At 40.7% G+C, this 18,012-nt stretch overlaps 1 protein-coding gene across 10 annotated transcripts in view; it reads right to left on the minus strand.

Annotated features, from left to right (window-relative positions):
- Positions 1 to 18,012, minus strand: part of Ambra1 (autophagy and beclin 1 regulator 1) — a 219,394-nt gene that overhangs the window by 138,980 nt on the left and 62,402 nt on the right. For 6 of the 10 annotated variants that reach the window (XM_051184178.1, XM_051184182.1, XM_051184179.1 and 3 more), the window contains exons 4-7: positions 17,746 to 17,929; positions 16,459 to 16,631; positions 14,336 to 14,402; positions 11,630 to 13,083 (exon numbers count right to left, since the gene is read on the minus strand). In XM_051184178.1, the coding sequence (XP_051040135.1) occupies positions 11,630 to 13,083; positions 14,336 to 14,402; positions 16,459 to 16,631; positions 17,746 to 17,929 (1,878 nt within the window). The remainder of the gene's footprint in view (positions 1 to 11,629; positions 13,084 to 14,335; positions 14,403 to 16,458; positions 16,632 to 17,745; positions 17,930 to 18,012) is intronic. The other 4 variants (XM_051184185.1, XM_051184184.1, XM_051184183.1 and 1 more) reach the window with 2 other exon arrangements.

The following is an 18,012-nucleotide window of genomic DNA, read 5'->3' on the forward strand; positions in this document are numbered from 1 at the left end:
ACACACACACACACACACACACACACTCATTCCAATCTGAAGGTTTCTTATCAAACAGGTAAAATCCTTTAAAAGGCTTAGAGCCTATATAACATCCCTGTCACTTAGCCAACATCATCTCCCAGTAAATTGGAGAGATCTTAGGTATATTGAAATTGTCTGTTTACATATAATGCCCTTGCTCCCAATGTTGACAGTGTGTTCCTATACTTCCCTGAGGACACTGCTCAAATGTTACCCAATCAAACTGCCTCTGATCACCCTATTTTAAACTGCAACTACCCCCCACATACCCTATATCCTTTTATGTTCATCCATTTTTCTCCATAGAACTTGTCACCATCTATCATTCTAGCTACTTTTGTTTCTTGTTTCTCCCATTAGAATGAGAATTCTATGCTGTAGTAAGTATCTGTTAACTGTATAAATGGCCTTACCACCCAGAACAAACCTGAATCATCAGTTAGCTGGATGCATGCATAAGTGAATATATCTTAGTGTACTTTGCAAGCCCGTCATTTGGGGTTGTAAGAGCCAAAGTTACACAAGGGAGGCAGCCCTTATCATCAGTTTCTTCCTCCAAGGCCTGGGTTTAGCTTCCCTTTGTGTCTCATAAACTATGCTGCTTAACTGTTCCTGGTTCTCATTTTTTCCCAGAATGAACAACTGAAATTCTCTTGGTTGAACATTCTTTGTTCTGAATTACCAAGCTTCTGAGTAATAACTCAAAAGTTTATTGTACCTTGAGTAACAAAGATCACAACTTTACCAGTTGTTTGTATAAGTAACTAGCCAACCTTCTGTATTCATAGAGATTGAGCCAAAAATACTATATAAGGATTCTGCATCCTCCAACATCAACCAAAACCTAGAAATGTCTCAAAATTTAAAAGGCAGTCTGGTTGACTAGCAAGGTGGCTCAGTCAGAAAAGGCACCTAACATCAAATATGATGACTTGAGTTCAATCTGGGACCCATAAAGCAGAGGATAGACATGACTCTCAAAAGTCACCTTCTGATCTCTGGGTACCCCATGTCATGTGCATGCCTCCCCAAAATAAACAAATAAGATGGAGCATAGGTACAGTTCAGTACTACATTATACACAGGAAAAGATCTTGGGTTCTACCTCCAACACCAAAAAAATAAAACAAAACCAATTCATTATAATGATGCTCAGAACCTTTTCCTTCCAAAAACAAACAAACAAACAAAAAAAAATGGAATACACATTTTTCTCAAAACCTGAACAACCTATATCTGAGCAAATTCAGTATTTTCCACAAAAACTAAAAGAAAAATAAAATATGAGTGGGACTAGTAAGACTGAGTTGGGGGATGAACAGACAGAGCAAGAAAGAGATACCATAATAGAGGGAGCCATTATAAGTTTGAAGAGAAACTGACTCTAGAGAAATGTCCAGAGACCTACAAGGATGACCCCAACTAACAATGTGAGCAACAGTGAAGAGGCTACTTTAATGCCCTTCCCTGATAATGAGATTGATAACTAATTTATCCTAGAACATTCATCTAGTAGCTGTTGGAAACTGAAGCAGACACCCACAGCTAAACACTGAGCCAAACTCCTGGAATCCAGTTGCAGAGAGGGAGGAGTGATAAGCAAAGGGGTCAAAACCAGGCTACAGAAACCCACAGAGACAGCTGACCTGAACAAGGGGGAGCTCATGGACCCCAGACTGATAGCTGAGAAACTAGCATTGGACAAACCCAGAGCCCCTGAACATGGGTCTCAATTAGAAGGCATGGACAGTCTAAGGGACCTCTGACAGTGGAACTAGGATGTATTCCTAGTACATGAAAGGACTTTGGGATACTCAACCTAGAGACACGAGGGAGGGCCTAGAACCTACTCCAAATGACTTGATAGATTTTGATAATCCCTCCTGGAAGGCATCACACACACACTCTCTCTTTCTGTCTCTCTCTCTCTCTCTCTCTCTCTCTCACACACACACACACACACATACACACAGTGGGTGGGAAATGGGATGGGAGGGGGGTCGTGGGGGGCATGAGAGGAAGAGGGAACTGGGACTGATATGTAAAATAAGAATAATAATAAAGAAAAATATGAACAGGAGACAGAACCTTTACACATTTAATGTTGAACTTTATCAAGTATATCTTCATTGAGACCACAAATATAGGGCCCCACAATGGGTCATTCCAAAAAGAGTTGGGCTCAGGTCATATTTAGCATCATCTGTCTATTTGTTTTGAGAGTTTCAAGTAGCCCAAGCTAGCCATCAAAGGAAGACCCTGAGTTATAATCTTTCCATTTCTATCTACCAAGGGCTGGAATTACAGGTATGTACCACCACACCTGCTTTATGCTGTGCTGAGGATACAACCCAAGGATTCATGCATCCTAAGCAAGCATTCTACCAAGATATATTTTTAAACAGAAAAACTTTCCAGCAGCACTGACCAGCAGAGATAACAGTATCACTGAGATGCTAAACACCAAGATCAAAGAATGTGCTCAATCATCAGTGGACAACCAATGTGAAGGGCATCTGGCCAGATGCCAGAGACTTCTTAAAGGCTTCAGCACAACCAGTTGATGATTAGGAACTCTGTACCACAGTGAAACAGAGGAACAAATTCAAGCCATCTGGGAGCATTAACACTGGGAGTAATAACACTTCATTTATTCAGCGTAGTTATTGAACCAAGGATTTACTATAGTATAAAAAGATATAAGCTGAACATGCTGGTACATCTATAAACACAGCACTCGAGAGAGTGCTTAAGCTATTTTAAGGCCAGAGTGGGCACATAATACTATGTGTCAAAAAATGATGATGATAGCCAGGCAATGGTGGCACACACCTTTAATCCCAGCACTCAGGAGGCAAAGGCAGGTGGATCTCTCTGAGATCAAAGCCAGCCTGATCTACAGAATGAGTTCAAGGCCAAAACTACCAAGAAATCCCTATCTCAAAAAACCAAACCAAAAAAGAAAAAAGTGATGACAATAAAAAGAGTATGATATACTGGATCTTATCTTTTTTTAACCAGAAAGAGCAAACAAGATTAATATTTCAGGCCAAATTATAAGGAATGTAAGTTGGGTACCATGGTACAGATATGTAAACCAAAACTCCTAGGAAGGCTAACAGAGTAGGGCAACATGGCCTATAGCCTAAGCAAATTAGCAACAAACATTCTTTCTAGATAAGCCTAATAACCCAAGTTCAATCCTTGGAACACATGTAAGAGCAGAGGAGGAGATAACAGACTCCGAAAATTTGTCTTCTGACTCCCAATAGCTCACTATAGCGTGTGTCCCATCTCACAAGTATTCATGCATGTACACACAATAACAAAGATTATTTTAATTAAAATTAAGTAATTACCAAAAAGGCTAGAGGCGAAGCTCCATGGTTGAATGCTTGCCTAGTAGACTCAAAACCTTTGGTTCAATCACTAATATATAACACACATAAAAAAGTAACACAATTTTAACTTGATTTGCTCAGTTCAACTACTGAAAACCAGGTAGTATCCAAGAAGTAGCAGAAATTCATACATAATTAATACTTTTAGTGGGCTCATGACAGAGAGGTAATCAAATACACCCAATCCTACATCATGTGCCTCTAATTCTAATACTGGAAGACAGAGACAGAAGGAGTCTAGGAGCTTGTCCAGCCAGCCACTCTATCCAATTAGTGAGTTCTGGTTTCATAAGACCCTGTGTGAAAATGAAAAAGTAAGTCGGAAACTGGGTGTGGTAGTGTATGACTTTAATCTCAGCATTCATGAGACAGAGGCAAGTGGATCTCTATGAGTCTGAGGTCAGCCTTGTCTACAGTGTTCTAGACCAGGCAAAACTGCATAGGGAGACCTTACCTCAAAAAACAAACAAACATACATACATACATATATAAATGAAGTGCAGAGTCATAGAAAAACTCACATGTTGATCTCTAGCATTTGCATGCACACACATGAACAGTCTCTCTCTCTCTCTCTCTCTCTCTCTCTCTCTCTCAGAAAAAGGTAAAAAATAATTTCTTCTCACCAAGAAGTATCTAGTACCCAAGCAGCAAAAAGGAAGAAGTGATTATCTGAGGCAGTCAGGAACAGCGTCTTGAAGGAAAGCTAGATAATGAGACATGGGGGTGAGGGGTGGGGGGGGGTGAGTGGTAGAGCCTGTGCACTATGTGGTAGAAGAGGTCAGAGGATAACTTTTGAGAGTTCTTTCCTTCTGAGGATTGAACTCGGGTCATCAGTTTTTTATGGCTTTTACCTCTTTTAGCTTTGTACTATGTTCTGAATAACTGTCTATCTGTTACAGTTTGAAAGTGAAATGCCTTCAAAGGGCTCTTGTTTTTGAATAGTTGGTTCCTAGCTAGTGACACTATTCGGGACTTTCCAGACATGAGGCCTGGAATCTAGCTGACCTAGGACCTTATGAGTTCCAGCATTGCTCAAGTTCTGGTCAAATTTTCTGCTTTCTGATGGGCACCATATAATAATCAGCTGCTGCACACAATATTATCATACAATATGGCCTGCTGTTATGTCTTCTCCACCATGAGGAACTGTGTTCCCTAAACCATGAGTCAAAATAAAGTGTTCCTCCTTTAAGTTGTTCCTATCAGTCTTTTGGCAACAGTGCCAAAACCAATTAGGTCACTGCATAAAAGAAAAAAAAGTAAAAGTAAAAAAGTTGGACCCCTTTCTAAATTGTATTTGCCTAATTTCTAGGTTGTTTTCACCTTCTTGTAGACCTCTACTAGTTTATATATCCATTTACTTCCCTTCAGATAATGGTGTTTGGGCTGAAGGCTCCCTGAAAAAAACCCATGTAACTGACTGGAGTTGAGTGGCTCACAGAACTTTAAGGGGCTTCAGCATGCTGCAAACTCCAAAGCAACCCCTTATAAAAAAGTCTAAGAAATTTGAAAATCCAATGAGGGTATCTAACTCTAACTTTTGGTGTTTTAGATTAAATTTTAACTCTAAGGTAATCACCACGCTTTTTGGTCTTTATTCATCGTCAGAGAAAAGTAAAGATCAAAAAGCATCAGTTCTCAGAGCACAACCTTTTTGTTTTTAAGACAGTCTTAAATAAAACACTGGGTGTGTGTGGGGGGGGTCAGCTATGGATGCAGCTCATCTGGTAGAGTATTTACCCATGATTCACTAACCCCTGGGTTTGCACCCTGGCTAGCTCAATCAAATCAGCATGGGACTCTTAATCTCAGCATTGTGGGTTCTTGTCCCACACTGAGCGTCAAAATGTAATGGAAGATTGTAAGAGAGTCCACAAAAACCCAGATAAAGGGAAGTCAGGTATTTATTGGGGAATCGCTCACAAATAACAAAATTAGGCAGAAAACTGCCAAGGTCTTCTGCCCCCAAGCACTGGAAGCTGCCATCCAATCCGAGATCAACATCCAAGAGAGTGAGAGAACTTGACCCCAGTCTACACATAGCAACTGAGAACCTGCCCAGAAGGGATCAGTACCTCAAACTACTGGCTAAATGAGTTCCCAAAACACAGACCCATATAAACTGGGGTTGGTGGCACACACCTTGGAGAGGTAGATACAAAAAGATCAGAAATTCAAGATCATCCTCTCGATACATCAAAAGTTCTAGGCCAGTCTAGGCTATGTGAGATCCTATCTATAAATAAACAAGTGCAGGAAAAGGTATCCTCTTCAGGGCCTCAGAGTTCAAATCTCACCTCTATTCTCAATACCTCTTTGCATAGTATACATTAGTATGTATGAGGCCCCAGGATGAATATCTAGCACTGAAGGAAATGAGAGGAACAGGGAAGGTTGAACTAGTAATTCTTGTTCCTTCTAGTTTCAAAATACCATTTCAAGCAGTCATGGTGACATGTACCTTTAATTTCAGCATTCAGGAGGCAGAGAAATATGGATTTCCAGGTCAGCCTGGTCTACTTAACAAGTTCTAGTCTATTGAGGGCTAAATAATAAGACCCTGCCTCAATCAATCAATCAATCAATCAATCAATCAATAGGTGGCATTTCAAAGGTAAAAGGTCCTCACAATGCCCTGATCTTCTCCTAGACCAAAAATGATGTTTCTGGTGGTAAAACAAAAGGCTTGCCACCCAAGGTATAAGAAGGACTCAGACTACATAAACAGCCTGCCCTCCTCTGCCCACAAGAAAAAGGAGACACCCTATGAGCTGATTACTACCGCTCAGCAGCACAGAGCTCTACTGGAATACAGATGTGCTTAGTAATACATTTGCACACACAGCAATTATCCCTGTAGCACGAAGAGAGCAAAACATATCTCCACAGCCCATTTCTTACTAGAAGGCCAAAAAACAAAACCCTCTACCTTCAAGTACAATCACCTTTTATGAACTCCAGGCATTAGCAACAATAGTCACCTATAAAAATGGGCTTTGTTGTAAGATTTTTAACCTCCTACACAGACCATAAGAACACCTTTTTCTTCCTTGCCAGCCAAGCCCAGCAGGAGCAGTAGCCCAACAGTGACATCTGCTGGAAAATAGAAGTATGAACTGGCTCACAGGTAGACAATACAGCATCTTTAGAAGGTACTTTAGATGAGGGTTTAGTTAGCACAAATTTATATTTGTAATGTTTACTAGAATGCAGCCATTAAGTCTGTAAGTAATGGCTCCACTTTGATAGTGTACACTTAAAATATCTCACAATATGTCTCATTTCTGAACCAGCTGTCATTCCTCATAATGTACTATATTCTAGCTCATGTAAAATGATACCTATGTAGTATCAATACCAACAAGAATTATGCATTACTTGTATACCTTAAAAAAACATAATTTATCACAAGGTGACAAGACTATATATGAAATGATATGCATATATATACATGTGTTCCCCAGTGCTGCGGTAGAGCCTCACGCATACTATGCAGGTTCTCTACTACTACTTAACTGCACTCTCAGCCCTACAACATACCTTTTGAAAAGTTTGATATCATTTAAGCCACAGTACAAACTGCTTTTTAATCACTAAGAGAAAAGAAAATATTAAAACAAAAGTTTCTGATAAATCCTTAAGAGTTTCTAGGATTTTAAAAGCCTACCAATAAATGATTAGCCAATGACTACAAGATGACTCAGTAGGTGAAGGTGGTTGCTACCAATCCTGAGTTCATTCCCAGGACCAAAATGGTAGGAGAGAACCAACTCCAGAAAATTGTCCTCTGACTTCCACAGATGTGCCATGGCACATGTGCACGTGCGCATACACACACACACACACACACACACACACACCACAATATAAGTAAAATAAAAATAATTAAGCCAGGCTTCATAGTATATGCTTGTAATCCTAGCACTCAAGAGGTTGAAGAAAACTGATCTCTTTGAATTCTAGGCCAGCTTGGCCTACAAAGATAGTCCCAGGACAGCCAAGGCTACACAAAGAAACCCTGTCTCAGCGGGGAATAAAAAGATGTAGGAGAATTTTCTCAAATTAAAGATCATCCTGGGCTTCAAAGCATGCCCATGTCTCAAAACATGTTTTACAAAAGAGGGCTATCGATGTTAATGTCAAGATGACTCAACAGGTAATGGCATTTGTCACACAAACCTGTGGTGACCTGAGTTCAATCTCTGGAACCCATATGAAGATGGAAAGAATACAGACTCCATAGAGTTGTCCTCTAACCTCCACATAACCACTGTGGTATGCACATACAATTTTTTCTTTTAATTTTAAGAAATTATAATTAATATTTTATGTGTGTCATGTGAGCGTTACTAATCATACTGCCTACTTAAATTTAAAGTAATAAAAATTAAAATTAGGCCCAAGAGGTAGTAGTGGCTCATACCTTTAGTCCCAGCACTAAAAAGGTAAAGGTAGGTGGATCTCTGTGAGTTCCAGCCTAGCCTGGTCTACAGAGTGAGTTCCAGGACAGCCTGATCTACAAAGAGAAATTCTGTCTGGAAAAGCCTACATAAATAAATGAATGAAATTAGTTCCTCAAATACTAACACATTTCAGTTACTCAATGGTCATATGTGCTCATGGCTACTATGTCTACAAGCACAGATACAGAACATTTTCATCAACACAGAAAGTTTTACTGAATAGCCTTGTTCTAGAAACAATTAAGTATTCATAGACAAAATATATGCTATCTGGGTTTGGGTAGTAGATAGGGATATAGACAAAAGAAGAGGGGGAAAACTAAAAATGGCAGCTAATTATTGATGATTTTTAATATGAAATGACAGAGACATAGGAATTAATTTATTAGTCTTTTCACTTTTATATTGGAAGACTTCCATAGTAAAAAAATTAAAAGAGACAAATAAAATAGTTCACTTAAAACTATGGTTATCAGGACAGTGAGACACTGTCTCAAAAAAATTCTTAATTTAAAAATGAAATAAATGAGTAATTTAAAAATCAAAAACACTAAGGCTCATCAGGCTGAAGAGATGGCTCAGTGGGTAAAAGGTACTTGCCACCAAACCTGATGATCTGAGTTTGATCTCCTGGGCCCCACGTGTTTGTTAGAAGTTATCCTTTGCCTCTGCCCTCCATATGGGAAAATATATATGTATATATCATGCACAAATAAATTAATGCAATAACAATTTTAAAATGGGCCAGGAGGTGGTGGTATATACTTTTTAATATTAGGTCTCAGGATGCAAAAAGAGGCAAATCTCTGAGTTATGTTCACTGGTTACTGGTCTGCAGGCAACATGATTCTAAAGAGTAAGTTCCAGGACAGCCAGGGCTACACAGAGAAATCCTGTCTGGAAAAAAACCAAACCAAAGTTTTTTTTAAAAAAAAAAAAAAAAAAAAAAAAAAAAGGGGGGGGGTAGCTGGAAAGATGGCTCAGCAGTTAAGAGCACTTGTTCTTGCCAAGGGCCCAGATTCCTAGCGTCCAAAGAGAAGTTTCATAGCCATCTGTAACTCCAGTTCCAGGAGATCTGATGTTTTGGTGTCCATGGGCACCAGGTACATACATACTGCACATACAGGCAAAAACACATATATATATATATAAAATTAAATAATCTAAAATAATCATAATAGGATTATCATATTAAGGAATATGCCATGCATTGACAACTGGATAAAGCTATATTAATGCAGACTAGTTTAAATCTTCACTATGACCTACTAAATGATATTTCCTTTTCTGGGTTCTTTTGGTTTATTTGTTTGTTTTTTGTTTTGTTTTGTTTTTTGAGTGTGTGTACATACATGTGTCCACAACCAGAAATCAGAAGAATATGTCCAAAGTTCTGCTCTACTACTTTCCACTTCATTCCTTTGAAACAAGTTTCTCACTGGACCAAGAGCTCATAATTTTGGTCAGTAAGCACCCATAAAGTCTTGATGAGGTTATAAGCATGGGTGCCACATGTACCTTTTTATGTGAGTACTTGGAATTTGAACTCAAGTCCTCATACTTACATATGTGTTCTTAGTCACTGAGCCATCTCCCAAGCTCCCGGTCCTAAAGGACCTTCAACAAGAAATTCTGACTTCTCTAAGGGACTCGCTTTCTTAGAAATTTAATACCTACCTTGCACAGAGCTGTTGTAGAAATCAGAAGTTATGTCTCTCAGCATCACCCTCTGCTCCCAATTACCTCAAAGCAAGAATATGGTGGTGCCTTACATAGTAGGACCTCATTAACTGCTATCTTTAATGTTCTGCATATAGTAGGAGTATATTTTAAGCCATTTGGAAATAACTCAGTAGAATACCACAAGAAGTACTGTTAAAGCAAAATGGACAAACACTGACCAAAGGCTCAGTTATTTTGGAGGCAAGAAATGTTAAACTTCTAATGTCAGTAATTGAAGACAGTCCTTTCCTGACTGATTTTAATAAATTCTGTCAGGCCCTGTTCTGGCTGCCTTCTTGCCTCTCAAGAAGAACAGAGTCTCAGGCTCCTGATGTGAGCCCTTAAGCAAAGGTAAATATTCCAAGCTAGGAATCGCAAGCTGTTCCCCAGGAACTGGTCTCACTCAGGCACAGAAACAACCTTGTTTATTTGTCTACCTTTGATGTCCAGCCAAATACCCTGTCTTCACTACTCTGCATGCATCATATATTTTCTCCTTGAGAATGAGCTATTACCCTAAAAGAAAAAAGTCTTCCCTTCTCCAAGTCTTACCGATATTTCATTATTGGACATTTTATAACCTTTGTTTTGGTAATAGTTCCCTTTTGTCAACATTAAACAGTTTTGTTTTGTTTTTCCTGCTTAGACTCCATTTAGTATCAGTAGCACATAAAGAAGTACTAGATTGGAGATGGTGAGAAGGCTCAGTAGGTTAAAGGTACTTGCCACCACACCTGATGACCTCAGGACCTACATGGTGTAAAAAGATAGCCAATTCCTGAAAGCTGCCCTCTGAACTCTATATATGTGCCACACAATAAATAAAGATGTAATTTTTTAAAGTTGTACCAGATCACCTGCCCTTGTAATAGATTTCATGTAAATGGGAATGCCTTGCCTCCACAGTAATGTATACCCTAGTGGGCATAGTGCCTAGCATAGTGCTGGAAAAAAATTGTACCCGTTCCACTGATGTTTATTGACTAAAGCATCCTCCAAAAATAACAAGTACACGATGTATGCAATCCATATTCCCACCCTTCTTAGCTTATGCTAGAGAAATTTCAGTTGCTTCAGCGGAGGATATCATGTAGAACAATAGAACAATATGCTGTTTGGCTCCAATATTATAGGAGTTGGTGATTACACTAGATTTGACCTTTATGTAATTATAGAAAGAAGACCCTAATAAATCAAGACAGTGTGCACATAGCCATTCAGGGAAGATGAGGTGGGTGGTTTATTACTCCTACTGTTTCTTTATGAGAGCTGTATAGGATGCCAATCCATATATAGAGAGAGTCCTTCCTTCCATGAATTCTTATTTTCTCCCATCTTGAGGTAAATAGCCATCTGGAAGGTCCATTCAAAGAATTTTGGAGGTAGAGCTCAATCTCTACCACCACCAAAACCAAACCAACCAACCAAACAAACCTTAAATGGGCAGCTGAGGTGCTGTCCAAAAAAATAAATCTGGTTTAAAAAAACAAACAAACAAACAAAAAACCCACACTTTCCTTAATGTACATATATTCATACATGGATTTCTTCAGCTCCTTACTGAGCTGGTTCAAAACAATACGTTGAAAGAAGAGGCAGCACAATGAGCTAAACAAAATATCCCTGGACATTCTAGGTTTTGTTTTTTGTTGTTTTAATTTCAGTGTAACTAGTCCCCTGGGGCATACTCTTAACAACTAGTCCTATACCTATAATATTTCAAAGTCAAAAGTCAAGGCAAAGAAAACCAATGACTATATCTCCTCATGCCTCTCTAGCCCAACTACATTCCCCTTTCAAGGCTAAAGTCAGAGCCTTGGGCTTAGACAAAAATAAACCAGTACAGCAGTTGACTCACACCACCAGGCCTGTTCCTATCTCTGCACCAGAGCAAGAAGATTCCCCAAGATGATGCAAGGGTCCCAGACACTTCAGATAAAGTCACAACATCACTAGGGCTGAAGGACAATGGATAGAAGAGGCAGAAAGGTAGAACACAGGACAGCAGCTGCTTACCTCCTGAGGGAGTCTTCCTCAGAGCTTTCTTCAGGCATATCTTGATGTAAGGCCTCCTGTGGTACAGTTCCAGATCTGGTGGACTGGGTATAAATTCGTTCCCAGTGGCCTGTTTCCTGGTTAAAGGCCACCCCCACAGTCCTTTCCTCTTGTGGACTAGCTGAGCTGCTCAACTCCAGCCTGCTGGAGCTAGGTGTTTGGCCCTCAGTCCGCTCAAGAGGTGGCAGCTGGTTGCCACTTGGTGGCATACCCTCAAAGGTGGTAGAGTGCCAAGAAGAGCTAGCCTCTCCAACTGAGTAGTTAGGTGTGGTTCTTTCCCAACGCAGGGTATCATTGTTGAAGGTCAGAAGATTATGGCAAGCACGGCAGCGATTAAGGTGGCCCCGAGACAAGTTGGAGTTGTTCTCACTGCTGTGTGGGGCAGGCTGATGGGAAGGACCTGGCCTCTCAGATTCAATGTTATTGTTGAGCATTTCCTGGGTCTGTTGGGTCTGGGGAGCTTCCCCATTCAGGCTTTGGTCCAGTTCCTGCAGCCTGTCATACTCCAAAAAGAAGCGTCTCAGGTCACATTGAAGCTCATGGCGAATGTTGCCCGAGTTGTTTTGGCTAGAACCATTCCCTCCATCTGACTCAGTAGCCAGCCCTGATGATGGAAAACCCCTTCCTTCTGTGGCTGAAGTATATACAGATGCCTGAGAGCCACCTTCCTGCTGTCTGAGTACAGACAGCAAACTCACTGAGGAGGCACTGGTCCTAGGCGGGGGCATGGATTCTACCTCAGAGCGTGAGTTCAGAGTGAGTACTGTCCTGGTCCACTCAGAACCTGTCAGCCCAGGGGCTAGTTCTCTGTGATACCTAGAAGGATGGCTAGACAAAGGGCCCCCCAAAGAGCGACGGGTAGGACCCAGACTGAGGTTGCGGAGCGTGTTGCCCGCAGTGCTGCTCTGGACTGTACTGAAGGCAGACGGCCGGTTCAGGAGGCCCTGGTCCTGCTGCGTTGACGAAGCCTGCTCCGGGGGATGGAAGGGCTCGGTCTGTACAAAAGAAAAGGAAGGGATAGTAGCTCTGGCAGAAGCAGGGGGCACACTGTCCTGGTGTGGCAAGAGGGAAGGAACTCGAGTGCCAGCACAGCGGCTGCAAAGGCACAGGATCCCAGGGTGCTGGCAGCACTCAACTGTGGTGGGGTAACTGACCCGCTGTCGGAGCCTGATGTAAGCGGAAGTCCTGGGACGCTCCGTGGAGGGCTGAGGGGGAGGCGGTGGGGGTGAGGGGGCAGCAGAATCTTGTACTGTGCTTTGCTCTCCCACCTGGATGCCAGAGGAACGGGAGGACAGCATGTGCAGGAAATTGTGGAGGAGAGGTGTCCGACGAACTGGCTGTGATTGCAGGAGGGCACGCTGGCGGTAGTGAGATAATTCTGTTCCATCTATAGGAATTTCTGGTTCATCATCACCCTGCAACACGGACCAGCAGGAGGAGACGGTAGAACAGGACAATTAGGTAGAACCTCCAAACACATTAAGAGAAACTTAAAATTGACTGGTAATCATCCAAGGAGAACTGCCTCTAGAAAAGCAAAAACTCTCTCCATAAGGCAGTTAAAACTAATCAGCTTCAGGTTAAAGACCAACCATCATATGATACTAAATTATTTATTTCCAGATGACAACATATTTGAATGAGTACTGCTGGCATAAATATTATTTTATAAAAGGCATCCCTGTGACACAAAGCAGTAAGGGGAAACAAAAGGTCAACCAGCCAGAGACACATGAGTGACAAGCATGATGAAGTATTCTCTCTCTGTCTCTCAGATTTATTTTTATTTTATGTCTGAGCGCATGTATTTATGTGTATCATGTATGTGTCTGGTGCCCATAGATCAGAAGTCAGATACCATAGAACTGGAGTTACAGATAATTGTGAACTACTACATGAGTGCTGGAAATAAAACCAGGGAACCCTGAAAAAACAAAGTAGCAAGTACTGAGCCATTTCTCCAGCCTCTGGTTATTTCTCTGTTTTTAAGATTTATTTTTAGGCACTGGAGAGATGGCTCAGAGGTCAAGAATACCTGTTACTTTTGCATAAGTTCACAATTGGCTGTAATTCCAGTTCTAAGAGATCTAATGTCCTCTTCTAGCCTCTGTGGTCACTGCACACATAACAATACACAGACACGCATTCAAACAAATTACCCACACAAAATTGAGACACATTATGGTTATTATATGTAGGTCCCTCTCTGTGTGTATGGGAATAAGCCAGAAAAAAGCATTGGATCCCTTGGAACTAGAATTATGGGCAGCTGTCAGTTGCCCAACATTAGGGTTGAAAATGGAACTCAGGTTGTTTTCAGTAGCAGTATGCTGCATTTAATGACTGAGGCATTTCTCTAACTCTGACAAGGTTTACTTCTCATGATATAGTCATATGGGCTAGAAAACTAACTGTCCTGTCAAAACTATGTCTGTAATTTTTGACGATATCATTAGAAACTAAAATCTCAGTGGAGGGAAAAAAAACTACTGGAGTCTTAAGAATTAAAATATAATCAGATTTATAGTTTAACAATAATAGATATAGTTTTATACACACGCACACATATAATAGACATATAATAAATAAAGAATAATATCAGAATTAGAGCTCTAGTTTAGACAATAACACCCAGTTCAGATGGAGTTGGAACTGCTGGACTCTTACCTGCTGATTAGAAGGGTTAACTATTGCTGTCAGTAAGTAATGTCCAAGTGGATCAAATCTCACTAGACTGGAATCACAAAAGAAAAACAGAGAAAAACAAAAACCATGTTAACTGAGAAATGGAAACTGTCAGATGACCCACTTCACACTTTCAAAACTCTTTTCTTTCTTTTCTCTCTCCTCTCCTCTCTCTCTCCCCCCCCCCCCCCCACTCTCTCTCTCCTGGATATAGCCCAAGTCAGATTCAAACTCACAAATGTTCTTGCCTCAGATTCCTGAATGCTGGGATATATAATTATATCAGCACACCTATCTAGCTTTCAAAAACTTTTGAAAACAAAAAATGAGGCCTTATGTTGCTTCCTAATGTTAAAAAAATATATGTATTAAGAAAAATATTTCACTTTCTTTTTTAATTTATTATTTATTTTTATTTTATATGCATTTATGTTTTGCCTATCAGTCTGAGTGAGGTTGTCAGATCCCCTGTAATTGGTGTTACAAATAATTGTGAGCTTCCATGTGGGTGTGGGAAATTAAACCTGGGTCCTCTGAAGAGCAGCAGTCAGTGCTCTTAACCACTCCCTCGTTTTTTTTTTTTTTTTATTTCGTTTCGTGTTTTTTTTTTTTTTTTTTTTTTTTTTTTCCAAAACAGGGTTTCTCTGTGTAACAGTTCTGGCTGTCCTGGAACTCACTTTGTAGGCCAAGCCGGCCTCAAACTCACTGAGATTCTCCTGCCTCTGCCTCCCAAGTGCTGGGATTAAAGGCATGTGCCACCACCGGTGGCCTGACTACTTTCTTTCTTTCGAGACAGGGTCTTTCCTATACATTGCAGGCTAGCTTACAAGTCAACACGTAACCGCAGGTGGCCTGGAACTGTTGATTCTCCTGCCTCTATCCACCCAGACTTGGAATTACAGGTGTGCACACTTTGTGTGGTACTGGGGATCAAACTCTGCACTTCATTCATGCAAGACAAGCCACTCTACCAACTGAACTACATCTTCAGGCCATGATTTCAGTTTTGAAAAACACCCAAGCATACTAAGCAGCTACACTGAATATATATCTGTTCAGTATGTAAGAGCCCATTTAAATGATAAATCAACACTGCCACACAGATTCAGGTATCCCTTCACACAGTTGTTACACTGGAAAACTGTATGCACTCCAGTGACAATAAAGTATCAGTGTCAAAGTGATATGACTGGAAGCTGGAAAGTCGGAGTATATCCAGCCATAATACTGCCCAAAGCCTCCAAAGAAAATGTATTAGGCAATATACATCTTGTTTTTGTAGTGTTGAGAACTGAGTCCAAGGCTGTATATGTAATAGGTAAGAGCTGTACAATCTCACTAAATCCATGGCACAATTGTGGTTTTGGTATTTCTGGGTTTTTTGTTTGTTTCTTTCTTTTACTGTTTTTCAAGACTGGGTCTCACTATATAACTCTGGCTATCCTGGAACTTGCTATATAGACCAGGCTGGCCTTGAAACCACAGAGATCTACCTGCATCTGCCTCCCAAGTACTAGAATTAAAGGTGTACACCACTACACCCAGCTTGGTATTTTATTTTTTGACACAGGGTTTTGCTAACTAGTCCAGGAAGGCTCCCTAAGTAGCCCAGGATGGCTATGAACTCATGATATGCCTACCTTAAATACAGAATCCTGAGATTTCAGATGTATGCCTCCATACCTGCAGCCACCAAGTGTGTTTTGATCTCAAGGTTAAATATAGTCAGCAGATTTGATACATGTTTATATTTCTATTTTGCAATTTGATAAATATAAATAGCCACTAGTGAGCAATCAGCCACCAAGCTATGTAAAAACCACCCATATATTTTTGAAAGTCTTCCCAAAGGGTAATCCCAACTACAGACAGTTCTGAACCTAAGTAAGATTCTACCTCATGACCCTAATTTGCAGAGATCACAAAATGAGGCCAATAAACAAAATAAACTATTTCTGATCTAATGGTGATAACAAACTACCCTGATGGGACTAATAACTTCCCTAAGTGGGGATAAACAACCTGTCTCCTGAAATGACAGTAGTTGTCAATGTTCTCTCATGTCAGTTTGGTGCCTGACATAGTTAATAGAACACAGCACTCACCGGACACGTTCCATCTCACTAGCTGTCTTCACCACAGCAAAGGGCTCCCGTCGACTCCAATCCCAAAAATGTATCTCATTGGCAGTGGCAATCAATAGGAGCTGAGCCGTAGGATGGAAAGCCAAGGATGCTATAGCATTGTTGCTATCTGTGAACCAGCTTTCACTGCCACCCTGCAAATGAACCGATCCCAAATATTTTCAGATTATAAATTGCCAACAGACTGAGTCCACCTCAAGAAAATTACATTGAAGAGCTAGGTATGATGACTCACACCTATAATCCCAGAACTAAAGCAAGAAGACTGCCACAAATGTTGAGACCAGCCTGTTCTACAGGCTGGCCTGGAACATATAGTGACACCTTCTCTCAAAAAAGAAAAGAGAAAAGGGGGAGAGAGAGAGAGAGAGAGAGAGAGAGAGAGAGAGAGAGAGAGAGAGAGAGAGAGAGAGAGGAAGGCAGGGAAAGGGAGGGAGGGAGGGAGGGAGGGGGGAGGGAGGGAGGGAGGGAAAAGGGAGGTTATATATAGCTCAATGGTAGAACACATGCTTTATATGAGGCCCTGGGTTTGATCCCTAGGTCCTATTCTCCATTTGCAGCTGCTATCTTTAACAGAGCACAATGGTCCATGACTTTAATCCCAGCACTCAGGAGGCAGAAGCATGTGGATCTTGGTGAGTCTGAAGGTGCCCTAGTCTACATAGTGAGTTCCAGACCAGCCAGAGTTATATAGCGGCAACCCTGTCTCTAAATGACTTCCACTTAAGGTAAAATTAGTTCTTTTAGGGCTTAAATATGTCCTCCATAAAATAATGCATATGAACAGCAATATATGAGTGCCAATAATTTATAAGACAAATATTACTGTCTTCAAGTCAATTATAAAGCCTCCACTCATTTCCTGCTTCTGACACCTGTGAAAAGTCCAGCTTGGTGCAAACATAGTACAGAGCAACCCACTAGCCAGTCATCAAGACAAGCAGCATCTTGCTTCAATGATCATGAGCGGATACTCAAGGTCAATGGAAGTCCATACTGAACTCATTCTAGGGCCTCCTCCTATACAATGTTAAACACAACAGGTGGAAGAAGTTTAGTGTGTTTACTTTGTAATGAAGAAGTATGAACTAGCATGCCCATCCATCAAGTGAGCAATGACTACCAAATATTCAGATTAAATCTCAAGAAGGTGTCTAGTTTCTCTGCCAGAACTAAGAATCCAATGGCAAATGAAGTCTCTGTGTCTAGAATACCAAAGAAAAGAAAGCAGCCTAAGAAAATACTTACATGTAAATCCCAAATCCTAACTTCCCCATCTAGGCAGCCAGAAGCAATAAGGCCTGAGATGGTGGGGTGAAAAGTGACACACCATGGAGTACGGCGGTGTCCAATGAGAGAGTGAACACACTTGCCAGTCTTAACCTCTGTAATATAGATGTTATGGTTCACATGTGTGGACGCCAACAGAGTCCTAGGGAATCAAAATGTAGGCATAATTAAGAAACATGACATGTAGCAGGGAAACAAATTTTACAAGCTCTAGACAATAAAAAA

This window comes from Phodopus roborovskii, unplaced genomic scaffold, assembly GCF_943737965.1.
Source record: "Phodopus roborovskii unplaced genomic scaffold, PHOROB, whole genome shotgun sequence".
NCBI classification, from domain to species: Eukaryota; Metazoa; Chordata; class Mammalia; order Rodentia; family Cricetidae; genus Phodopus; species Phodopus roborovskii.